Raw genomic sequence first — 27,709 nt, forward strand, 5'->3', positions numbered from 1 at the left:
GACCGAATGTAAGTTTTGCTGACAGAAAAGCAAATGCGGAGGCATTGGTTGTTAGTTTTGGTGCCGAAAATAGTTTAACATTTACAGTACAATCAAGTGGTAAAACTTGCCCAAGAACTAGCAATAGACCCAAAGGCACTGCAGGAGCTTTCATTGGAAAGAACAGCGCTAACGTACAAACTGAAAGAAGGACTTGCTGATGATACACGCAAATGTTTAGTTGAAGAATTGAAAACAACACCATTTTCCATCAATTTAGATGAATGTACAAGTCAAGCACACAACAGGATTTTGACGATTTTACTCTCATATTTTTCAGAGAGTCAAGGTGAATGTGTTGAGCATCACTATGCATCAATTGAACTTACAGTAGTGAATGCACAGGTTGTCCTTGAGGCTGTTACCAAGTTGCTTAATGATGATGGTATTCCTTTAATCAACGTCATTTCAAGCTTCAAATCCAGTTTTGAAACAAAACTCAGGAATGCCATTCAAAGTTTGTTATTAAAATGTATATGGTGTAGCGACCAAAATAATTTAATTAACCTTATTTTTTTTTTTCGAATAAGAAGGGTTTATTGTATTATGAAATGTGTATACATGTAGGTCCGCAAAATAAAAAGGGGCCAACTCTCCCTCTTACATGGATGGTTACTTAGGAACATACAGAGCATGTTATCATGGATTGGATTAATGTATTTAGAGCTTCCGAAAGGAAAATATTTGGTGACTCAAATTTGTGTACACCAAAGGTAATTTGTAGTGACAGGGCTTGGGGCTATCAAAATCTTCAATTGCGAAACTCTTCCGAGGCTTGGAAATAGTAAATATGAAAGCGGAGCCAAACTATTTCATCAATATCACGATACCACACGCCTATACAAATCACTTCATGAAAAACGTTGTAAAAATGTGTAAGGCTGGTAGCAATAGAGTGCGCTTACCGATGTATGGGATAAGTTTGCTGGTAAACGCGATTTACTGGGAGGAATTTTGTTGACATTTTCACCAGCCTGTCTGTAGTTTGCTCTCTAAATATCAACATACTTTGTTCAAAGACCATGCTAAATGACTAAACGATGCCATACATTATTTAGGTGATAAAAGCTTTGATTTTAGACAGACTGTTGACGGTAATGTTGAAGATTCTTCGGAAGAATCTGTCGATGGTGATGTCAATTTATCATTTGCCGAATACCTAAATGAAATACCTTCCCCTTTCAAGGTGTTCTTTAGAAATCATACGGAAAAAATAAAGAACTTGATTTTCGCTGAAGAAAAAAAAGCACGAAACCAATTCGTTACCTAAAAACCCAGAACATAATGACAAGTTGTTTATGAAGATTTTAAAAGATCTCATCCCAACATGCATATTGTGGTCAAGTATAATTCTTAGAGATTTAAGTCGGTACACTGCAAATAAAACAAAAAAATCTTATACAGACTACGAAACTGAGATTGCAAACATGCCAAAGACAACTGGTCATGCAGAACAGAGGGTGGGAGTTTTGAAAAACATCCAGCTTGGAACAAAAAAGATTATCGAGTTGATGAGTTTATTAGCATACTCACGAAGGACTTAAAAGGAATACAGATAAGGTACCATGATCATGCCACAAGGTATTCTAGAAGAAATCACACGACAATGAACAGGATAAAAACAGCACTTTTAACATGCACGCTACTACTGCACACCCAGCCAAATCTCCACAAAATTTTGGTGAGCCAAGTACCCCTGTTAAGTCGGCAAGTACCGTTACGATCAAAGAGGAATGGACCAAAAAGGGTGCGAATAAACAGGTTGGAGTGTTTAAAAACGCCCCGAAAAGGAATCCTTTGAGCTATCTTGAGAAAGAGAAGATAAAACATGTACAAGTAGGCCACTTTGTTGGAATAGGAAATTTTGGTAATAACTGTTGGTTTAACTCCGTCATGCAAGCAGTGATACGTATACCGCAAGTTCATTTTGTTTTAGACACTTACACATAATATGGAGGTTGTATAGAAGATCATGATAGCAAATTAGCATTTGATGCCATTTTAAAGATTTTAAAGAGGGGACGATCCCAGAAAACACTGTGAAGGACGTTGTTACCGCAGTAAGTAATTCATGCAGATTTCGGGTAGGAAGGCAGCAAGATGCACATGAATTCTTAATAAACTTGATTATTCTATTTGTTCAAGTTTGTGGATTGGGGACACTGTGTAAAGGCATGGTAGAAATATGACGTTGTTGCACGAAATGCGATAACACAAGTTGTTCATTTGAAATGCAAAATATATGGACTATTACGGTTCCAAAATGTAATAGTGTAATGAATATCCAAGATATGATCAATAATCGATCCAAGCAAATAGAGAAAATAACCAGCAATTGTCCAAAATGCTGCAATCACACTGCCTACTTTTCAACAGATGTGATAAATTCACCTAACCTTCTTTTTATTCACTTACAAAGGATATCTGGAGACTTAAGTGAAACAGGAAACCAAATAAAGATCAATACAAGAGTAAAGGTCCAAGAATTAGTTTCAGTTAAAGAAGGTCAAATCATAGAAAAGCATCAGTTGCTGTCAGTTATTAGACACCATGGCAATTTTTCGAATTTAGGTCACTACACGACATTGATCAGAACAGATTCCGATACCATAATTGATGACAATACGATTAATTACTACAGAGACAGTCAAAGAAACATCTTTGATTCCGAGGGATCTGCATACATTGCTGTTTATCATAAATCAACAAGTGCACCTGTATCAACCGTTACGGATTCTGATGACGTTGAAAGAGTAAGAGATTTTCAGCTTGACGAAAAAGTAGAAGATGATTTTGAGACTAACAAAGAAATGGAAGTTTATTCTGTGACTAATGAAGAAGTAAAAGATGATTTTGTGACCAATGAAGAAGTAGAAGTTGATTCTGTGACTAATGAAGAAGTAAAAATAATTTTGAGACTAACAAAGAAGTAGAAGTTGATTCTGTGACTAATGAAGAAGTAAAAGATAATTTTTTGACTAATGAAGAAGTAGAAGTGGATTCTGTGACCAATGAAGAAGTAGAAGTTGATTCTGTGACTTATGAAGAGGTAGAAGATGATTTTGTGACTAATGAAGAAGTAGATTCTGTGACTAATGAAGGAGTAAAAGATGATTTTGTGACCAATGAAGAAGTAGAAGTTGATTCTGTGACTAATGAAGAAGTAAAAATAATTTTGAGACTAACAAAGAAGTAGAATTTGATTCTGTGACTAATGAAGAAGTAAAAGATAATTTTTTGACTAATGAAGAAGTAGAAGTGGATTCTGTGACCAATGAAGAAGTAGAAGTTGATTCTGTGACTAATGAAAAAGTAGAAGATGATTTTGTGACTAATGAAGAAGTAGAAGTGGATTTTGTGACCAATGGAGAAGTAGAAGATGATTCTGTGACTAATGAAAAAGTAGAAGATGAGTCTGTGACTTATGAAGAAGTAGAAGTGGATTATGTAACCAATGAAGAAGTAGAAGTTGATTCTGTGACTAATGAAGAAGTAGAAGTGGATTCTGCGACTAATGAAGAAGTAAAAGATGATTTTGTGACTAATGAAGAAGTAGAAGTGGATTCTGTGACTAATGAAGAAGTAGAAGTGGATTCTGTGACTAATGAAGAAGTAGTAGATTATTCTGTGACTAATGAAGAAGTAGAAGATGAGTCGGTGACTAATGAAGAAGTAGAAGATGATTTTGTGACTAATGAAGAAGTAGAAGTGGATTCTGTGACTAATGAAGAAGTAGAAGAAGATACTGTGACTAATGAAGAAGTAGAAGATGAGTCTGTGACTTATGAAGAAGTAAAAGATGATTTTGTGACTAATGAAGAAGTAGAAGTGGATTCTGTGACTAATGAAGAAGTAGAAGAAGATACTGTGACTAATGAAGAAGTAGAAGATTGCAAAATCCCGCCAAAATTAAACTTTTCCTTTAATCGAAATAAAATATATCGAAAGACATATATTAGGAAAAGTGGCTGGCGTTTTCCGAAAGCGCAGAACTGGAATGAGATGTGGCCTTAACAGAACTGGAACGGCATTCAAAGTGACGATCAGAACTGGGACCAGATTAAGAGTGACCTGAGACAGATGCGAGTGAAGAGTGCGGACGGAATCATATGTGGCTTGAACAGTACTGGAATGACATCCAAAGTGAAAATCAGAACTGGGACCAGAAAGAGAGAGCGATGGTCAAACCCGAATCTGAGACAGGGGTTGTATAAACTATCAGAACTAACCTGGGTGGCGATCAGGAATGGGAGCACGGAAAATACAACATTTTTTGGACGAATCGCCAACAAACACCCAGAAAGTAGGCAAACAACGACCAATTGTCTTATTGAACTCAAAGACTGAGAGTAAACTTACTAAAAGACAGGAGGTAGATACCCTGAGTCAACTCACTTTTGCATTACTAAGGGCTTCAAAATCGCCCAGTTGAACATTCAGAGTCTAAGACTTGAACTAGTTCTTTTGAAAATATTATCTGGGGAAAATATCGATGTCATTTCAATAACAGAAACATGGTTGCATAAAGATATTAGAAACATGGAAATAGTCATTCCTGGGTATTCTCTCACTCGTATGGACTGACCTGGACTCAAAAGCCATGGCGGTATACAGCTTTATACATTTCTTATAATATCTCATCTAAGAAAATTCGCAATGTCATGACAAAAAACTTTGAATCGTGCTGGGTTGAAATAGACATAAAAGCCAGCAAACCTATTATCTTAGGAGTTGTCTATCTTCCAAACTAAAATTCTGAATTTCTAGACCAACTTAATGAAACCTTATACCAGATAGAGAGTGATGACAAGGAGTATATTATTGTTGGTGACTTCAATTTAGATATATTTCATCCAAAAGATAAAGAAAAGGTAGACATAATTTTTTATGATAACCAATTATCACAACTTGTAGAAAAACTCAATAGGGACCCATTGACCCATTGGGACCTGACGGTCCCTGATCTAGCCTGTGGGAATTATATAATTCAGAAGTCAACCGGTCAATGGTAAAAGGTAGTGATTTTTTACCTGATTGCTAAGAAAGCATGACAGCTTGTAAGCAAGCAACCATAGGACAGACAGCTTAAGGTCTTCTCCGAGGGACCTGGTAATGAGGGCACTAGCGCATCAATCGGGAATCGAACCTGTCACCAGAATACGAAACTCCCGCTCTACCGACTGAGCAATTGCACCTCCTGTCTGTGCAGTGTGTTAAGTATGAAAATCTCAATCCTCAATAAAAGTGTTAAATGCAACCATCTTAAAAAGTAGTTCTTTGGATGGAAGAGGTGACATAAAAATGAAACTGCAATCTGTACTTTAATGCGTGAGCATTCTTTTTCTCCTCCTCATCCTTTTTCTGAAGTATAGTCCACAACATACATGCAACTAGATGACCACAAGCACTTACTGACTAGAATCCATTCTTCGATGTAGCACCAAGGATAATTTTCTAGTTCATTGCAAATCATCATAAAACAGCGATGGATTCCATTTGCTGAAGTAACTCCACTTTTGATAGATATTCTGTGCTTCCCGTTGCTGTGTTGATCACCTCAAACTTTGGATCCGCTTCCAGAGCCTGGAAATCAGAGGAATGTAATAGGGAATAAGACACTGAAAAGTAAGCCTATCTGTAGTAATATCAGGGAAAAGATATCAAATAATTAATCTTTTGTACATCCATCCCCCCTTTTATCTTCATGCTTTCCTCACTTCAAAAACAGCACAAGCCATGATAAGTTGATAGCATTACAACTTGCCAAAAGACCTAGGGTGCGTTTATGCGCCACTTTTTTTAATCCTAGAATCATGATCTGAATCATGATTCAAAAGACAATTCTGCAGAATCACGATTGCATTTAGTCAAAAGTTAAAGTAATCCAGTTTCAAATACACAAACACCAAACGCGGATAAAGGGGCATTTGGAAAGACGTTTCTGCAGTATCACATTCGAAAAAGGTCAAATGAACGTAGCGGTGATTTGAATCATAATTCTATAACGTCATTGTGTTGGTCTACTCCGTGTTTATGCCATATTGCGTGCTGCCATTGATATTCTTCGCTTTTACATCACACAGTAGCTGTGCACATGCATTGAAAATGATTGTTGCGTATCATTAGCGATTAAAACCCACTTTGAAGTTGACCGAAAAGTCCCGGGTCAAACTGCGCGCTTACGACGTGCACTGGCTAGGCCTGAAGTGAGGGAGAAATGGCGTTAGGAGGAGGGTCGACTAAACCCTGATTCTGCAGTTACCGTGATTTAGGTTTGTGTTTTGAATAACGATTCAAATCATGATTCAAATCAAGATTTTGGCTTAGGTCTCATAAACGCACTCCTAGGAACAGAGGCCAATTATTTCAAGAACATATAGTGGGTCAGACCTCAATACTTTATGGAATTGCCCATCTGACAAGACCTGGGGCCCGTAACACAAAGCTTAGCAATGATTGCAGAAAATGTTTCTACGATTGATTGCATAGACTACAATGTACAAACAATTGTGAAAATCAAGCATACGATTAATTGCTAACCTTTGTGTTAAAGTTAGAGTTAGGGGACCCTGATAAGATAAGGTAATAGTATACAATGCATCACAGAACATATAAATGACATACTGAAACAATTCATATTGCTGAAGCAAATGCCATAGAAACCCTTTTACATATCTCATCAAATAACTTAAAGGCGGAGTGACCTGTGTGTTGTCTCTCATTGACTGTGTGTTATAAATACATAGTCTTAAAATATACATTTTCACATATCTACTAATACTACAGACCATAAATTGACCTATAATTGTATTTGTACAGAGAAACTAAAATGTTTTGAGAGGAAAAGTAATTGTTTTGCTACATGTACTTGGTAACATAATTATTGCAGTATAAATGTATTGCGTAGTTAATGAGCATGTTATCATTCAAGTGGGTATATATTACTAGACTACACTAGCATTATGGGTCAGGAAACTGGCCAGGTATGAGTAGTTGAGGACTCGAGATGGCGCTATTGGTTCGTATCTGCTTTAAAACAAGTAGTTAATTAGCATGTTATCATTCAAGTGGGTCTATATTACTAGACTACACTAGCATTATGGGTTGGGAAACTGGCCAGGTATGAGTAGTTGAGGACTCGAGATGCCGCTATTGGTTCGTATCTGCTTTAAAACGACTCACTTTAAATATCTCATCAAGTAACTTAAAACCACTCACCCTCTTGCCCACAACAACGATCAATGGATACCCAATCTGTGAGGCATCCTTCACCCTCCTTCCTATTGTCATGTGACCTCTATCGTCCAATAGCATGTCAGATGCAAGGTGAGGCGCGTGAAGACACACATCCTGATAAAGCCACTCGGCTAGGTGTATAGCAGAGCTCTCTTTTCCTCCTTCCTGTGACAAACAAACAAAATACAATCATATTAAATCCAATCTAATATAGTTTAAAGTGAGCTATGACACATAGGAAGTACATGCATGAGTATTAATATCAAAATATTGTTTTTATGTGAACATATTAACTGTGATCAAGCATTAAAACATTTAAGAAATCCATGTATTATCCTACCCAGTATCCATTTACTACACCTGGGTAAACAGTGAGAATTGTAGATAAATGCATAGCCTAATGACATAAGTGCTGTGGTAGGATTTGAACCCTGAACCATGTGGTTTAAAGTCTGAAACAGTGCTGCAGAGGGATTTGAACCCTAGACCACATGATTCAGGTCCAGAGGCTTATGCACTGGTAGACAACAACACTCCGAAAGTAGAAACCTACCTTTGGGGATATTATGCAGACCTGGTAAGGTGCTAGGAGCCGTGGCCATCTGATCTCTTTATCTGATGATAAGACTTCTATCGCTGCAGCCAGTATCCTGGTTACTCCCAGTCCATAACAACCCATCTCAGCCAATCTGTCGACAAATTGTGATTATTTTCAATTTTAATAATAAAATCAAAAGAAATAGATTTGTCAATATTAAATATTGACGATGACTATGGGGTTCTTGAAAAGTTTTGGATCTCTTTCATATCTTTTTTGCCGCACAAAATTTTTCAACTGCGCCGCTTGCTGACGTTTTTACTCTCAAATCTCGCACAACTTTTGAGACCAAATTTGCAATGCCCGGGTAGGCGTTTACGAAAGTACGCAACATTATGTCAGTGCATGTCAGCTCCAAAACTGCTCAAAAATATGAATTCATGTACAAATCCAACGCAAATTGTGTATTTAGCCAAAATTCATAAATGTATTATTTAACTTTTACTGATTAAACTTAATTAATTTTGTCTTGTTTATGATCAGAATTAAGTCTGCAACAATTTCCATCGAAAAAACAATAAAAAATACATAAGAAATTAAAAAACAATAAAATACATAAGAAAAAAATTGCGATACCAAATTTTTTTTGAAGTACATCTGATCGGGATTCTACAAAAAGTCTGTGAATTAAAAATTAGCAGTTTTGAGGCAGTATGATGATTGATTAGAGCAAATGTTTTATTTTTAATGAATAAATTAGCATCATTAATTCATTAAATGAAAAATCTTATCATTTAAAAAAATCAACCATACAGCCTTGTAGATGATATCGCACACTACCACTGTGCAAATTTGTGTGCTGCTCGTGCGATTGAAGGCCGAGAACTCAGGGGGGGGGGGCGGAATCTGCCCCCCCTCGGCTGTAAGATGGGTCCAAATAACCCGGCTCTGTTAGGGTTAATGTAACCTAAAATATTTGTTGAGAGCTTAGGGTGTGCGCCTCCTTGTAGCCCCCTCTATCTCTTTTTTCTGTCACTGTACTTAACTCTGGATGGTTTATGCTTTTTGAGAGTTACTATCTGTTTCATGAATATTTGTAGAGGCAGCTAGACCAGTTTGATAACATTTGTGTTTGGATCTCCTGTTTAACTTTGATGTCTCATTTTTTATCTAACTTGGCATTTCACTGTGCAGCCATTTTACAACAGCTCAACATGATGTTCACTCAGCCTTATTAAATCTCTTCACTTTGTAGTGTACAATAGACTTGACATTGACAATGGGATTGGTCAAGTTTGGATCTTTTGTTATCTTTCTTTTTATTCTTGTACTACATGCAAGTGAATGTAGTACTTTGAACACATCTTCCCTATGTACTGAGTGTAGTATCCCTCTTCGTTTGAAAAAGTGTTATGGCATTCGTATTGCATACTATGCAAACACTGACGCTACATTTCAAGTCCTTCTTCTTAGATCTGGTGATATTAGTCCAAATCCGGGTCCTGAAGGATGTGATTCTTCTACGACTGACACCGCACAGCACAATGCATCATCACAGCATTTAAGACGTAAGGTGTATGATCGTGTCCTTCTTCATAGTCTTTCGCACACCAAACATTGGCTGGACAGAAAAGTCTGGGAAACCATCATCTCTCTTGACATTGCCAGGAAGAAGAAGAAGCGTACGCATCGTGGACGTAGGTCACCGGAAAAGTGTCAACTTCAGTTGGTGACACAACACATGTGTCTGGCCACTCCGCCTTCTTTGCCATCTTCGCCTTCGCCTTCCCTGTCCTCCACACCTTCTTCAACTAATGATGTCATTGAAAGACGGCTATCAATGAGTATGTTGAATGCCCGGTCCTTGCGGAATAAATCTGATGAATTCCAAGATTACGTCCTCGAGCATAATTTTGATGTAGTGTTCATCTGCGAGACATGGTTGACATCATCTGATGACGCAGTTATAGCCAATCTCCTTCCTCAAGGTTATACCTTTAGGCATAGGTGTAGAGCAAACAGGAGAGGAGGTGGTCTTGCGATCCTATACCGTGATGGACTGACGGCAGCTATAAGGCCTTCATTACATATGAAGAGCGTCGAGATGATGTCTGTTACTTTATCATCCACTAACAATATCAGTATTGACGTAGTTATGGTATATCGCCCTCCTGGGACCCGTGTTGCCTTCTCTACTTTCATCGAAGAGTTTACTGTTATCTTGGAGGAGACAGCTTTCCGACCCGCTCCCCTTGTTATTACAGGTGACTTCAACATTCATTTGGATAACTTGACTTTGCCCAACACGAAGAAGTTCAATGAACTGCTTTCCAGTTATGGCCTTGTTCAGATGGTAACATCACCTACGCACGAACGTGGTCATATTCTTGATGCTTTCATCATACGATCTTCTGATAGAGATATTTTCTCTGGTCTTCGTGTAATCCCTGGCATTTTGGACCATTCGACAGTAGCATGCTTTCTTAATGTGGCCAAACCACGTCCTGAGGTGAGACAGTCGGTTGTACGTAACATCAAAGCTATTGACCGAGTATCGTTCGCTGATGATCTGAAGCAGAGCAACATTGCTGGTGGCTCCTCTCTGGATGTTCACATTGCAGTTGCTCAGTACAACACAAGCCTCATCAATCTAATGGACAAGCATGCACCGGCTAAGTTGTGCAAGGTCAAACTTCGCCCTCAGGCTCCTTGGTATACCCAAGAGTGTACCGTTGAGAAACAACGACGGAGGCTTCTTGAAAAGAAATGGCGGTCTTCGCGATTAGAGATTGATCGTCAGTTGTATCAAGAGCAGAAAAGGCACGTTAATTATCTTATTCGTCAGTCTAAGCAATCTTACTACAGAAAAGTCATTGAAGACTGTGGCGATGATTCTAGACGTCTGTTCCAGGTTGCTAATCAACTTCTTAACCGGAAGCAGTCATCCCCTCTTCCTTCACTTGCCTGTGATAAGTCGCTAGCAGATATCTTCAATAATTTCTTTGTTGACAAGGTTAATTCAATCCAACGTAGCCTTTCTCCAGATGTTTCTCAACGACCTTGTCTGACGGATGAAATTTTGGAAGTCTTCGAACCGACCACAGCAGATGAAATCAAATCCCTTATTTGTACAACTCCTGTGAAGTCAAGTGGACTCGACCCTGCTCCGACAAAGTTGCTTAAAGAATGTGCTCCAACAGTCGCACCAGTGATTGCAGCGATAGTCAACATGAGTCTCTCTTGTGGTGAGGTTCCCAAAGCACTGAAGCTGGCCCACATCCACCCTCTACTTAAGAAACCATCTTTGGACTGTGAGTCACTCCTTAGCTATCGGCCAATCTCCAATTTGCCATACCTATCTAAAGTATTGGAACGTGTCGCTTTTTCTAGACTGTCAGACTATCTCATTGAAAACGATCTGATTGATGGAAGGCAGTCTGCATACCGTCCTAATCACAGCGTGGAGACTCTCTTGGTGAACTTATCGAATGACATATTGTCAGAGATGGACACCGGACGTGTCACAGCTTTGGTTTGTTTAGACATGTCTTCTGCATTTGACACGGTTCACCATGGCATACTTTTGGATATTCTGTCATCTCTTGGTCTTCGGGGAAAGGTCTTCAGCTGGTTTGAGTCATATCTATCTGATCGATATCAGCTGGTTTGTGTCAACAGTGCAAGGTCAGATCAAGTTCCCCTGACAAGCGGAGTTCCCCAAGGATCGGTGGGAGGTCCCCTACTTTTTTCTGTATACATCAGTGGTCTCAAGCATATTTTAGATAAGCACTCTGTTATTAAGTACCACTGTTACGCCGACGATGTTCAGCTGTATACTTCTTTCGCCGCTGGTCAAGATAACACTGAACTAGCTATCAAAAAGCTTGAAGAATGTATTAATGATGTACTAGATTGGATGTGCTCACACTCTCTTAAAGTAAATAATGCTAAGTCTGAATTCTTGTTGCTTGGTTCTAGGGCTCAGTTATCTAAGTCTAATGTTTGCTCCATAAAAATAGGATGTTCTGTAATCAGAGTTTCAGATAAGTGCAGAAATCTTGGTGTTATGTTTGATGCTAATATGTCCATGTCTACCCAGGTCTCTAGTATATGTCAATCAGTACAGTACCAATTACAGAATTTGGGGTTCATTAGGAAGTATCTCACTAAGTCTTGTACAGAGAAGATTATACATGCACTCATTACATCCCGTCTTGATTTTTGCAATGCTTTAGTATATAATGTTTCACAATCTCAGTTAGATCGCCTTAGGAAACTCCAACATAATGCTGCCCGTATCGTCACCATGTCCCCCAAGAGGAATCACATAACCCCCATTCTCAAATCTCTTCACTGGTTACCCGTTGCACAGCGCATTACATTTAAAATCCTACTACTTGTTTTCCATTCTATTCACAGAACTGCACCTCAATACAACTCTTCTTTGATTACTCCATACAATCCCTCTCGCAACCTTAGGTCTTCTAGTTCTTTCTTACTCGCTGTACCACAATCTCATAATTCATGGGGGGATCGATCATTTCAACATGCTGGGCCTTTCCTATGGAATAAACTGCCAATAGAAATCCGCAATATTTCTTGTCTCACCACTTTCAAAAGTTCTCTTAAAACCTGGTTATTCACGCAAGCTTTTAGGTAATTGTTATTCTACCCCTCTTTTTAGTAGGTTTTCTTTCTTCCTTCCTTTCTTTTTCTTTTTCCTTTTCTTTTCTTTTCTTTTCTTTATTGCGCCATGAGCATCTTTTTATGATGGATATCGGCGCATTACAAATGTTCATATTATTATTATTAAAAAAATATAATTATAATGGAGATGTCACAAAATTGGTAGTTGTTGAAACCCTGACTCTCATTCAAGAATTTTCACCAGACATTTGCTAACAAATTATCGAACTATTCTGTTTTCATGAATATCAACTTGACTTCTGTTTGGATCTCCTATACAAGATAAATATTTGTGTAATTTCATAATAAGAAGCGATATGGACCTTATGAGTGAATTGTGGTGTTGAAATAATTACCATTAAAAATAATTCATTACCAAATTCTGAAATCATTTACCTGGACTTGCACTCTTCATCAAAGAAGTCCGCTTTGAAGGTCTTGGAATACTTGGTGCCAAGTAAAAAGGCGTGGCCCACCTCAATGCCTTGCCTTAACCCCATGGGGCATTCAGGCTGTGACAGGTGATCTGGGCACGAAGGTACGCCCTCTATGGGTGTAAAAAGGAAAGGAATGGTTAAAGTAGATGCATCTTGGATGAAATGGATTGAATTCACCATGGGAGGGGTAACTGAATTTAAAAAAGAATATACAATGTCTGCTTTTTGTTATTATTATCATAATTATTATCATTATGCATTCTCACCTACTGTTTCTTGGTTGACTGCATACCCACACCTTGAACAGTGGTATACCTGATCCTCCCCTATGTCGGATAACAGGTGAAATTCATGGGAGGATGATCCCCCAATAGCTCCAGTAGCACCGACAGCTGAAATGATAATATTAATGGCAATAGAATAATAAGAACAAAGACAAGTCACTCCTCCACTTCCTCTTCTCTTTCTTCCTCTTTTTCTCCTTTCTCTTCTTCTCCTCCTCCCCTTCTTCCTTCTGCTTCCTCTTTTTCGTTTCCTCCTCCCTTCTTATTTGTCTTCTTCTCCTTCTCTTCCTCCTTCTTCTTCCACTTCCTCTTCTTCCTCCTCCTCCTCTTCATCATCTTCACCTCCTTTCCTCCTCCTTCTTCTTCCTCTTCTTCTTCTCCTTCTTCCTCCTCTTTCTTTGGATTCAGAAAAAGTTTAGATCACAATAATATCCGAGGCAAAAGAGAGGGGCATTGAGACCAACCAATAGGGTACAGCATCCAAGGCAATGGCCTTTGTGGCCTCGGATTAATTTAACCCCCACCTGGGGGTGTCGTTGTCTAGTGGTTATGACTCTCATCTTTCTATCTGAGGGACATGGGTTCCATTCCCAACCACAGCGCATTTTCCTTCAGCAAAAGAAATTAACCCACACTGTGCTGCACTCAACCCAGGTGAGGTGAATGGGTATCCGGTAGGAAGAAATTCATAGCATACTTGAGCGCCTATATGGCGGGTCGGCTACAGCCGGGGTAATTATATGATACCAAATGCTAAGTGCAGCAGAGTACATGTATGTTAATAAAGTAGCTGCCCTATATAAACGGTCCATATCATATCATTAGTATCTCATATTCATAGAACAAATTGTAATGTGTACATCCTCTGAAACAAAGTTGAAGTTTCTTGCTTATCCTAAATCCTATATACACATAAATTATCATGTATTTCACTTCTCCAGATGACCCAAAGGAGTTGCAATTTCATAGGTACTGTACCTTGCACAATTGGAAGATTTAGAATGCTGAAGATTTCTTTGTACGCTTCACAAACAGATCTATATGTCTCCTCAGCCTTCTCCATGCTACAGTCAAATGTGTACAAATCTGAAAAGAAAAGAGTAACACAATGACTAATTGTTTCAAATGAAGTCAATCCACTTATATTCACCTATAGCTAAAATGCAATACAAAAAGAAATGGAGTGGACATGACCATATCCTCCCTAAATAGCATTTTCTAAACCAAGATGCATCTACGATAACAGACATTTGTTGGAGCACCAAGAACAAATAAATATTCTGGCTACCAAGTTCCTGATAATCAATTCAACAAGCCTCCCTCCCTCCCTCCACCCATCTATCTATCTATCCATCCATCCATCCATCTATCTATCTGTCCAGCTATATGTTGATACATTTATTACCTTACATGTATTTATACACATTAAGTGATCTATACAATTTGTTTTACTTATTTATTACATTCTTATAAAACAGCAATGTTTGATTTCATTTGAATCGATTTTTTCCATTCTTGTTTTCATTTACAATTCATGATAATACATAGGGACAGTGATTTTCCGCGATCGCGGAAAACGGACGGAATTCACGGAAAGGGCCTTTTGAAACGGAAAGTGGCATTTCAAACGGAAAATCGCGGAAAACGCATTTTCCCTCAAAATACACAGAATAGCAACAGAAATTACTCCAAAATCACAACAAAATGAGAATATTAAATGGCCACAAAACCCCAGAAAACACGATCTCACTTTGCCACTATCATGACAATTCACACATCGTGACTGCACTCGACATCAGCACACTCGATTGTACCCCGTACCCGGCCGGCCGGGTTGGGCTTCACATGCACACACATCGTTCAACTACACGGTCGTGTGTTGCTGCCCTCTACGTTTGAAGATGTAACAGCACGATATCGTGGTCTTAAAATCCAAGAAGGCGGATTGGCAAAAGCCGTTGACTGATGATAACGATGTCCAAAAAACCCCAAAATTATCGATGAAATATAATTTCACCGTGTAATAATGCTAATAATGTGAAAGGTGAGGATGTATGCATGCTAAATGGGTTTGTAAAAATATTTTATGCACCCGCATAGATCCGATTAGAACGGATTCTATTGTGTTGTTGGTACAGTAGCAGATACAAATTTTGACCAATGCGAGTGTACGTGTTGTGATTTTGCTATTCAATGTGTAAACGGAATTGTCACTTTTCCGTGTGTACAAAGTCTATGGGGAAACAGAATTTCCGTTTTCTGACATGCTGAAACGGAATTTGAGATTTTCTGAAACGGAAAAGGCAATTTTTTTAAACGGAAAATCACTGTCCCTAAATACATACATGATAAACAAAGAATAATTGGTAAAGTTGAAAAGTGAAAATGTCTAGAAAAATAACAAACCATTCAATGACAAAGTATAATAAGTTGGACAAGAGTGAAGTGCCATTGAAGCCACAAGGACCTGCTTGGCAAAGGATAGGTCACCATAACATAAATTTATGAAATAATGAAACTTCATGATATAAAAATAACAAACAAATACATGTATATCAATAATACTGACGAAAAAAAAGAGAGACCAAAAATTTAACAAATTCGAAAGAACAAAATAAAACAAGATGAATTTTACCTTTCATTAGGAATTCCCTTCCACGAAGCAGTCCGTATCTTGGTCGCATTTCATCCCGAAATTTATTTGTAATCTTGAATACGGAAAATAAGGCAAACAATAATTTGAATGCAAAAGCAAAACCATTTCTAATTTCTAATTCTAAAAGGCATTGTGAGAAATTAATACCACATCACATATATGGGAGCTGTATGTATGTGATGTCACAAAATCAAAACTTAAAATCTATAAATCTGTAATGTTTTGACAATTTTTCTTCATACCTTTATCAATACATTTGATTTATTTTTCATACTTTTAAAAGAACTATGTTTAACCTGGGGTAAAGCCCCCTTTAATTAAATGTTACTATCCATCATGAGTCTATGTCATTTGAATGGCCTGCTTCCAGTGTAGACATGCTTTGTATTATTCAAATTTGACCTAGCCTTCCTACATGCATACTAATACTTCCTAGGTTACACATCATGCAGTGGCATGTTATGACGCGAGGAAGATTTGGTGTTGATGAAAAATCACTTCAATGCTCTCCTGCAGAAACCATGTTGTAAATCAGTATTTTGGGGTTTAGTGATTCTAGCTTAGCAAACTGGGGGGTGTTTCACAAAGATTTAAGTATGACTTAAGTCGCACTTAAATGCCAACGCGTACATGATATGCAACGCGCAATCTTATTGATCAATACGCAGTAGTGCGCGTTCATTTGCCATGATCTGACCTATGCGGTGATGTATTTTATACCGCACAAAACTAGGCATTTAAGTGCGACTCTAGGTCATACTTAAATCTTTGTGAAACACCCCCCTGGCTTTGACCCGTAATCCATGGGAAGATATCATATACATCACCTGATAAAGTTTTATGGGCAGTTGTCTGTGAGACAGCATCTTTTCTCCAGCTATTATATCTGTTACTGCTTCCTCATGTGTCTGCAAAACAATCACAGAATAACAGCATTTGTGAGTTACTGTGAACATCATTATCTTTTCACAGAAAACAGGTGCTTTTGACACAAACATAATAATAATGAAAAAAAAAACATACACTTTGAGGAGTGAGTCTCCCCCTCCTCGCCCCCCCCCCCCCCCTTTGGCCTGTCTCCCACAAATTTCATGTGAGAAACTAGATTTGAATTTCAAATAGATAAGTTTATTAACTACTGACACAACAGTGGCTTCTCCCTCATTTGTTCTTGCCATAATTTATCTGAAGGATTAGGCAGGATTAGGATAAAGTATGAGGGTACTAGGGTTTAGGTTTGGCTTCATGTGCAGATTTCCCATCGGAGCAATTGTTGCTGGAGAAATTGTCATACTCTATCATCCATACAGTTCATATCTTTATCTTACTATAAATATAAAACATGCTTTGTTTATCCCCAAAGAATGTGGTAAAAAGTAAAGTTGCCAATGCCAAAGGGTGCTTAAAATAGCAATACACGTACCATGGTTAAAATGCATCTGGCCGAAATGAACAAGACACGATTTCCAGTCTATGCAAAAAATCCAGGGGGGGGGGGTATCGAAGGGGGCATTTTACTCCAAACCATACACTGCCTTATACCTATCACTGCAAACTTTGTGTATGGATAGCAGGAAAACTGGAATGTATATATTCTCAAATGTGTTAAATCAAAAATTCACCTGGGCATGAGTTTTTAAACTAAGAGTATTAGTAAATACAAAAAATAACCATGGAGCAGAATTTACTCACTGGGCCCAAACAGTATTCAACATCATGGCGATCACGTAAGGTTAACAGCTCTGGACCATACTCTGAATATCTGTCTAGCAGAAAAAGAGAGGAGATTTCAGAGAAAATGTGATTCATCAGAACAAGACATATTCCATCACTGATTACAAACCATCTTAGTTATACTGAATCTACAGTGTCATGTGACCTTCCAAAATTCATAGGGTAACTGTATTCTCTCATGCCATCTATGCAGCTTTTGAATATGAAATAAAATATGTGAATGAAACCAATCCCACACAATAGATAAGTTCTTACTACAAATTACATTATTGTTTGAAATTTATGTTAGAAGGAAATTTAAACAATGGGGGAACACAAAAATATTTTCCTTCATTAATAGCGTTTGGTATAAAGCAATTTCTACTTCTATCATCATCATCCTCCTCCTCATCATCATCACCATTATTATTATTATTATAATTATTATTATTATTATTATTGTTATAATCATTGTTATATTAATTTAATTATTATTATTATTTCCCTTGATATTCTGTTGGTATATTAAACAGCAACCGGACTACTTCCAGAAATCTAGGGTTATTGTTCTATATTCTTTCAAATGGGTCCTCTTCTCTTACTAATTCAAGACATTCAGTAGGATGAGCTGTTCCAATTATTATTATCATTATTGTTATTATTATTACTACTACTATCATCATTATTAGAATAATCAATCATTATAATCTTCACCATGGTGGGGAAAGTGCCCACCTGCCTACCACCTTTACAGATAGAGGAAGTAAACAAGTTCTACTTCAAGAATATCAACAAGGGCAAGATTCTCACTAAGGGTCACTGACCTTCCAGAAGTCTTCCAGAGGGAGGAGGGGGTCATTCCTGGCATGGCAATTTTCTGACCTCCCACCTTTCGCATCTCTGTGTCAATGACTTTGATCAGCTTTTCAAGCGCCCGCAAGGTCAAGGGTAAGAGGTGAAAGGTTCCTGGGCTCGCCTGTCTGATAAGACCGGCATCCAACATCAACTGTTTAATTAAAAAAAACATCAAATTCAAATGAAAAAATAAAGAAGTTTAAAAGGAATGAAGTAATGTTACATAACCTTTGAATTACAAAATCTCTAAAATTAGAGATTAGCTTGATAAGTCTTGAAGTTCAAGGTTTGATGGAAAGCTCTTATTCCTTTGAGCAAAGTAATTTTTTTGGCAATGCCTATATTTATTGTATATCATATGAATTAAAATATTTCATGCATTGAAATATGAAACTTTGCAGTGGCAAAATGATTTAAAAAGCCTAATTATTGATCAGTACAGTGGTAAAATCAGGATAGGGTGGTTTAAATGTCAAATTCCCAATGCACTTTTTTTTTCAATCATTAAAAAAGTGTTTTTCTTTCTTTTTGTCTTTCTTTAGTGATGTATTTCTTTATCCATGGTTTTATGTTTTCATAAATTCATTCATTCATTTATTTATTTATTTCATTTTCATTTTTTATTATTTTAACTATTTTATTCCACATTTAATTTCCAAATAATCATCTTTATGGGGGATAACAATAATGAAATGAAAAGTGGAATAAAATGAAATATATTAAGAGCAGGAAAGTCCACCCCTTAGTATCAAAGGTAAGTTTTCTGCACTGGCATGACTGGGACTCTAGTAAAATTGATCTCACCCGATGACTTTTGCACTTGATGTCTGCTACCTTTGACCCCTCAGGAAGAACCAAGGATGCCTGGTACATCTTTGAAACTCTCTGACAGAAAGCTGAAAGGCATCTACTCCCCATCAAAACCATCTTGGTATAATAGTTAATACAACTCAGTCTGCAAAGAAACACACACAAAAAACTAGAATAGATTGCCTTTCTGGAGCTCAAAGGCGAGAGGAGCCAGGCTTCTAGAGAGTAAAAATCATTTACTAACGTATGCTTACTCTCAACCAAGCCAAGTATTCCTTCCCATTCATCTCAACGTACCGCTGAAAAACCTGAAACTTTCGCCCCCGTAACGTTGGGGAAGTACAATAGGAAACAAGATGGCGGCGTAAACATCGGGCAAGTCTCTTCCGTCTTTTCATAATATTTTTCTAATTTTTTGATGAATTCTTGTTTAAAAATAAAACCGAGAGCATAGAAATGTCGGAAATGAAGTTTTATCCCATGTACATGATTTAGGGCTAGATCTTTTAGAAGTAGAAATCTCGGGGGCGAAAGCTTCAGGTTTTTCAGCAGTACGTGGAGATGAATGGGAAGGAATACCTGGCTTCGTTGAGAGTAAGCATACGTTAGTAAATGATTTTTACTCTCTATAGAAGCCTCCTGGCTAGGCGAGAGGTGCATAATTCATGATGTTCTTATTTTTAAACAAAGCAATTTCGGGAGAATAGCTGTATTTTATGAACACTTTCATCTCATATAAAGATTTGGGTAACAATTAGTTTAAAGCAAAAATTGAAAGCTGGAGACCGCAGATTGCAGATGCAAAAACATTACTCGCAAAGCCAAAGAAAGTCGCATGCATGCCATTTTGGATATTCACCAAATTATGGTACTAGAAATAGAATCTATTACTAGCGAGTAACTGGAAGGTGCTCACACTTCACCCATAGGTACATTACCGCCGCCGTGCACAGGATAACCACTGGCACGGCACTTGCAATACCTTTAGGGCTATTTTTTTTTAAAATTAGCAATAGATAGAGATTTTAATTCAGATAAGCTTTGGATATGAAACTTACAAAATGATATGAAGCCAATTTCATTTCCTTTCTGTCTTTCTGGTAATTTATATCGATGATTTTTCTTGATGTCGAAGAAGGCATGGACCAGATTCGCCCGTTTTCTCTATACGCATAGAGAGGGCGCTTTATTATTTAAGAAATTTGCTTGTTTACGTCGGATCAGCTGTACTGTTGCTTGCGTTCTAGGCGCTCAGCATTATCAATCCAACTTTTAGGGCGGGACCACACAAATTTTAGGGGGGGTCCACCTGAATTTTTTTGGGGGGGCGGCGCAGGAAACAAAATTGATATGCAAAAAAAAAAAGTTATCAACCGAACTTTTAGGGCGGGACCACACAAATTTTAGGGAGGGACCACCAAATTTTTTTGACAAGCAAAAAAAAGGGTTATCAACAAAAAATTTAGGGGGGGGGGGACGTTCCCCACCCCAAATTTAGGGGGACACAACCCCCCTTCCCCCCCCCGCTTCCGCCGCCTATGTCTGCACCCCTGATAAACTAGCCTCATCATCCCACTTTCCCCGACTGAACTCGCAAGACATCTTGCTCGTTCAGTCCCCTTTCATTATATATTTATTTGTTTGATTGTTTATTTATTGTATACATGCAAAGAATCTTCATTGATATGAATTGTGATTGTAAACTTATTCAAGGAAGAAAATAAAATATCATTCAAAAAATAAAATCAGATGCAACCTCTTGATTTTTTTTGTACAACTTTCTTTTATGCGCCGACGACTTTAATCGAGACTGTTCGATAGGAAAAATTCGCATTTCGATTGTTGTTTGCATAATTTCCATCGCAGTATTATGGATCGGACGGAGTATCTTGGCCGAGATTTGGAGGTAAGCGTTAAAAATCACTTTTATAAATAATTTTGACCACATTTTAAAATTAAATTAGGCCCTAGATAAGATTTAGATTAATAAATTTAGAAGATTTTGGCGTGTTCTATTCTCTCACATTCGTGTGATGAATGAAAACGTCAAAATTCATTATGAAATGACATGCGTTGTGCGAGGTTAGTAACTTAGTACAACTAACCTCGCATGCCAAGACCAAGTTGTGTGAGTGCTCACACACTGTCTTTACTCGTCTTAGACTACTGCTCTCCGACTCCGTGATATTGGGATAGTAATAAAAAGTCAGAAATTTCAAAACAAATTCACAGAAAAGACGATCCAACGACCAAGAGTCCAAGTGCCATGCACTCATTCTATGAACAAGGCATAAGCTTGTTCATTGAATGAGTGGAACAAGGTTGAGTGCCATGTGACACTATGGGCCATGGCAACAAACATGGATTTCAACGGGTGGGACATAATGACTTGATGTTATAATTATTTCAATCCAAGAGTAGAACAAATCTTGACTTACATTCGTTCTCAAAGCCTAACGACACGAAATATAGGTAGCATACCAGTACGATGACGAAAATTGTCCAAATTCATCAAACATATAACGGGACTTTCTGTGAAATAAAGCCGTAGATCACTTTCTCAGGATTGCAGCACTTGCCAATCCAGGCCAATTGACGTAGAGGTCGTTAATACCTTCATCGTTGGAGGTGCCGTGGCCGACTAGACATTTGAAAGTCCGGGGTTCGAACTAGGTTTCAAGGTTTCAAGCTACACTGACTGCCTCCTTCAATCCTGAAGATTCTTGCAGTATTTTAGTACCGGGGATCGGCAGGTGCAATACACCGGGTGAACACCCTAGTGACCCTACTCTTGACGAATAGTGTATTGGTTTTAACGTGCATAGGTTGTGACTCTCCTATACACGGGACCAACATTTGCGTCCTTTCCGATGGACGGAGTGTTTTCCAACTGTATTCACACCTGCACTGAATACAGTGGAGAGGCACACTTACACACAACGCTATAGCATCATATTTTTTGTTACACGCGTTCTGGCATGAGCGGGACTCAAACCCCTATGCCTGTGAGCAAGGCATTCAATCGACATTTTTATTCTGTATTGAAATAAATGGAAATGCTAAATGCATTCTTGGAAACTAGGTGTGGACTTGTTTTTAAAAAAAATCGTCTCAACAGGCCACCGCACACCTTACCATGCGTACGATTGGTCTGCGAAAAGATTTTGGACTAAATAAAAACGTAGGCCTACTACTAGTACTAGTAGCAGAATATGATGCTGAGGGGCGGATCTAGCTTTTTTGTAAGGAGGGGGTTTGACCGAGAAATTCGACAAGCAAAAAAAAAAAGATCACTATAAAATGAAGGTAGTTCGGTTTTTTTTTTAACTTGGTAGCCCAAGTGGGGGGGGGGGGGGCACATTTTCAAGGAAAAATGTGACAAGCAAAAAAAGGGGGGGGGGTTTTAACCAAAAAATTAAGATATTTCGTCCCCGAAAAAAATTGACAAGCAAAAAAAAAAAAGGGTCTTCGCTTTCAAAGGGGGGGGGGGGGGGGGTGGGGGAGGCACACTTCTGTTTTAACGCCATTTTTACATTACAAATTTTAATTTTGCCTCTCAAAGGGTGGGGGCACAGCGGGATGTGCACCACTGGATCCGCAAGTGGGGGGGGGGGGTCAACCCTGTAGATCCGCCACTGACGCTCATATTGAGACATGGAATATCTTACCGAACAATATACTTTCTAAATCAGCTTATAAATACCTATGTTCATATCTTTGACTATTATATGCTATATCCTTGTTAGATCAAAATCGAATTTATTTGAGGTTCAAATTAACTGAAAGAATACTAACCCAGGTAACAAGCCAACGTTGGCTCCACGTTGGAAACTTGAAAGTCGTTGGACGTTGGGAAAACTTGATGGATTAACGTTGAATCGACGTTGGAAACTAGTTTGATGGAAAGATGATGGACAATCAACAATGACACGACGTTGGCAACGTTGGAAACTTGTTAGTCGGAGAGTTGTTGGACAGTCGACAATGTCACAACGTTGGAAACACGTTTGATTGGATAGTTGTTGAACAGCCAGCAAAGGCACAACGTTGGCAACGTTGGAAACTAGTTCGCTGGAAAGTTGTTGAACAACCGACAATGGCACAACGTTGACAAAGTTGGAAACTAGTTTGTTGGAGATTTGTTGGACGGTCGACAATGGCACAACGTTGGAGACTAGTAAGTTGGAGAGTTGTTGGACAGTCGACAATGTCACAACGTTGGAGACACGTTTGATTGGATAGTTGTTGACAGCCAGCAAAGACACAACGTTGGCAACGTTGGAAACTAGTTCGCTGGAAAGTTGTTGAACAATCAACAATGACACAACGTTGGCAACGTTGGAAACTTGTTAGTTGGAGAGTTGTTGGACAGTCGACAATGGCACAACGATGGAAATTAGTAGGTTGGAGATTAGTTGGATAGTCAACGATGACACAAGGTTGGCAACGTTGGAAACTAGTTCGATGGAAAGTTGTTGAACAACCAACTATGGCACAACGTTGTCAAAGCTAGAAACTAGTTCGATGGAGATTTGTTGGATAGTCGACGATGGCACAACGTTGGAAACTGGTAGATTGGAGATTAGTTAGATAGTATACAATGACACAACGTTGATAAAGCTGGAAACTAGTTAGATGGAAAGTTGTTGAACAACTGACACTGGCACAACGTTGGAAACTGGTAGATTGGAGATCAGTAGGATAGTCGACGATGACACAACGTTGGCAACGTTGGAAAGTTGTTGAACAACAGACAATGGCACAACATTGGAAACTAGTGTGTTGGAGATTTGTTGGACAGCCAACAACGTCACAACGTTGGAAACGCGTGTTTGATTGGATAGGTGTTGAACAGCCAACAAAGGCACAGCGTTGACTACGTCGGAAACTAGTTCGATGGAGAGTTGCTGAACAACCGACAAAGGAACAACGTTGGAAACTATTTTCTTAGAGATTTGTTGGACAGTCGACAATGGCACAACGTTGACAAAGTTGGAAACTAGTTTGATGGAGAGTTGTTGAACAACGGACAATGGCACAACGTGGACAGCGTAATTGGAATAGTTTATTGGACAGTTAACATTGACACAATGTTGGAAACTATAGTTTGTTGGATATTTGTTTGACAGTCAACATAATATCCCGGCATAATATACACAGTGTTGAGAACGTTAGAAACTGGTTCATTGGAGAATTGATAATTGATAAAGTTGGCGGAGTACAGCAAGTCTGCATATGCCGACTTAACCCAAGACAAGACAAGACTACTGGCATAATTTCCAATGGGGCCAAGGGGGGGGGGGTCGATCAAGTAAGTTTGCTTGTCTATCCATGTCACCCTTGGTATCCCCCAGCAATAAGGGGAAAAGAAATCGAGAGAGAAGGAAAATAATGGGAAGGGAAAGAGGAACTAAAACTAAGTCTAAGGGGAAAACAAAAATAAAGATGGGGTAGAATAGAGAGGCTGCATGCACCTGGGGATGCAAATGTGTCGATTAATATAGAAAATAAAGAAGAAAAACAAGAAAAAAAATGTAGTTCAAGACCAGAATTTCCAGAAACGCCCTCGTCGATCCTTTGCAGCTGGCAAGGCCTTTCACAGTAAGTACGAGATATGTCATAGGCCTACCGTCACATAACTAGAAGAAATTGAAGAAGGAAATACAAGCATCAAATGTGCCTATTTAAAAATACCATACTATTCTGATGCGCAGAATTAGTCGCGACGTCGGACTCCTTCTGTCATGTCTGTGTAGTCTGCTTCCTTCAATTTTGAACTTGAAGAATCTGGCAGAATTTGGACTGGATAGTGGATATAGATAAGTAAATTCCAGAATATCTAGTGATCTGGAATAGTACTTATAAGCTGTATATTTAGGACCTACAATCTACAGTTGAATTTTCTTTGCACTTGCAGATAATCGGTAACTGCAACCATTGATCCCCTCCGAAAGATCACGGAGTCAGCTTCTGTGTGCGTACAGTCCGACGCTAGTATATTCGTGTACCGTAAGTAGTAGTAAAGTAGTACTTAACACCAGTCACTGCACAGTATAACATACTAACTAACCTCGTAATTAGCTTGTGTGAGTGACTAATACTAACCTCGCAATACGTGTGAGTGGGAACGAGTATGCGATACCAATGGCAAGGCAACAGTCATTGGATGATTTTCAAAATTCAAGTACAGTGTTGAAATCTGGTGTTGGTGTAACCCAGGCACCCAAGGGTTCATTACATGCCGCCGCGCACAGAAAAATCAAGCCATAGAAGTCGTGTGTTGTGGACCCAAGAAGTGAGATCCCAGCACGTGCGACCCACTAGTAAGAAATCCACTGCCAAACGCGGTTCGTGGTGCGAGGTTAGTATACTAATAGTACTAACCTGGCAATACGTGTGAGTGTAACCCAGGGAGCTCCGGCCCGCTGTGCGGGCCGGAGCCCAGGGGCTTACCGTGTAATTCACCATACCCACGGTAGTAGCGTGAAGTATGGTCTAAATAATTATCCGAATAAATAGTTAAAACAGAAATTAAGCACTTACCACGATTATATGGATGAAGGTCTAACGAGTGGCAGCTTCCTGACATCGAGGCACAGACTGGAACCTAAAAAAACGAAAAGTTCTGTCGCGGTAGCTCTCCTCTTTCAGAATTCAAAACAAAATGGCCGATTGAGACCGAGACTAATAGCACTAGTGCATTAGTATACATCTCTATGATATAGACTTTGTCAAATTCGCGCATGCGCCCTACACCCTTGGTACCGGTCTCGAACGGCCATTTTGCTATGAATTCTGAAAGAAGGAGAGCTACCGCGACATAACTTTTTCGTTTTTTGAGGTTCCAGTCTGTGCCTCGATGTCAGGAAGCTGCCAATCGTTAGACCTTCATCTATATAATCGTGGTAAGTGCTTAATTTCTGTTTTAACTATTTATTCGGATAATTATTTAGACCATACTTCACGCTACTACCGTGGGTATGGTGAATTACACGGTAAGCCCCTGGGCTCCGGCCCGCTGAGCGGGCCGGAGCTCCCTGGGTTAGTGTTGGTGTTGTGACAACACCGTACTTGAATCAGGCTGGTGTTAAGATTGACCTCGGAAAATATGGTGTATTTCCGGCAGTTTGTGTTGAAGGCTGGTGTTGATTGTCATCTGCTGAACCCAACACTGCACTGTGGCTGCATGGTGTTGATGATCTACAAGCAATTTCCCCATTCAGCAACACCGACGTACCCCAGGGATTGGGAGAATCGTGATTTAAAGTTCAGTGTTGGTGTTGATGAACTGTAGCTTAATTACGAACAGGGGGCGAACACGACGAACCATCTCCGTAAAATTATCTTTTACATTTAAGATGAGAGCAAATCATTAGAGTTTTAATACATTTCAATGAAAAATAATATTACGCTTGGTGTTGGAGCTCAGTTCAGCAGCCCTTTCACGCTCTCAACACCGTACACCGTACTTGAAATCACCCAAATGACTTGCTACCTGGCATTCCTGCCTTATTTATTATACGCTGCCTTGAATTGACTTGGTCGGTCCTGCCTGGCCTAGCCTGGACCGAGTGTTTTCCAACTGCAGTCAAACCTGTAGTTGCTATGTGAGGCATGCTACACTTGACGCTGAAATATCATTTAATAGTTATGGCACGAGCGAGACTAGGCCATGGCCATGCATATTGAGATATCAGTTGACTTCTTTCTTAATCAAAAAGAGGCACTCTTTAGTTACAGTAGGCAGTAGCTACGTTACTCTGAGTGAGGCCAAGTTACGCGACCTCCTTTTTTGATTTTGTAAATACTGAGAGACTGCAATTACACATGTGAGTTTTTGTGATGATTACTGACGTTGCAATTGGCATTGCATACCGAGTCATTAAACAATTGTAGACAGAAACAGAGATTGCAACTCGCAAGAAAATGTAATACATCTTAATTTTTATTACATATGCATATGTTTTTTTGGTATTAGTCTTGTTTGAGAAAAAGAGGATGTCAAAAAAGTTTGAATGCTACAAAGGCCTCAATAAATATCACACGTAATTATCTTGATTTCTCTTAATTATGTGAAGAGACTTGTAACAGAAAGAATGAAAAGAAATGAATAGCTGTAATAATAGTTGTAATGTTTTTTGATAGAATCATGAACAGATTACAGATGATGATGGCACAGTGTTGAAAACTGTTTGATGGAGATGGCGCATCGTTGGATTTGTTTAGAATTAGACCAACAAAGAATCAACGTTACAACAACATTTAACCGATATTAGACAAACATTGAATCAACGTTTACGCCAACGTTGGACTAACATTGGACTAAAGTTGAATCAACTTTCCATCAACATTGGACCAACATTATACCAACGTTGGATCAACGTCACCCAACGTTGGACCAACATTGGACCAACGCTGCCATACCTGCCTCATCTGGACAATGATTATGCACTCA

At 38.8% G+C, this 27,709-nt stretch overlaps 1 protein-coding gene across 2 annotated transcripts; it reads right to left on the reverse strand.

Annotated features, from left to right (window-relative positions):
* Positions 1 to 561: 561 nt before the first annotated feature.
* Positions 562 to 21,860, reverse strand: LOC129270753 (probable proline--tRNA ligase, mitochondrial). Of its 2 annotated transcripts, none has more exons than XM_064106521.1 (12): positions 21,736 to 21,860; positions 19,249 to 19,399; positions 18,414 to 18,595; positions 17,569 to 17,638; positions 16,704 to 16,784; positions 15,856 to 15,928; positions 14,199 to 14,306; positions 13,203 to 13,328; positions 12,896 to 13,046; positions 7,829 to 7,964; positions 7,258 to 7,440; positions 562 to 5,622 (listed from the first exon to the last, which is right to left on the reverse strand). In XM_064106521.1, exons 2-12 carry the CDS (start codon positions 19,369 to 19,371, stop codon positions 5,512 to 5,514), a joined length of 1,344 nt encoding a protein of 447 aa, XP_063962591.1. In that variant the 5' UTR covers positions 19,372 to 19,399; positions 21,736 to 21,860; the 3' UTR covers positions 562 to 5,511. The 2 variants fall into 2 exon arrangements, with proteins under 2 accessions (XP_063962591.1, XP_063962590.1); XM_064106520.1 differs by having other exon boundaries at positions 21,693 to 21,855.
* Positions 21,861 to 27,709: the final 5,849 nt, after the last annotated feature.

Source organism: Lytechinus pictus, chromosome 11 (genome assembly GCF_037042905.1).
Source record: "Lytechinus pictus isolate F3 Inbred chromosome 11, Lp3.0, whole genome shotgun sequence".
NCBI classification, from domain to species: domain Eukaryota; kingdom Metazoa; phylum Echinodermata; class Echinoidea; order Temnopleuroida; family Toxopneustidae; genus Lytechinus; species Lytechinus pictus.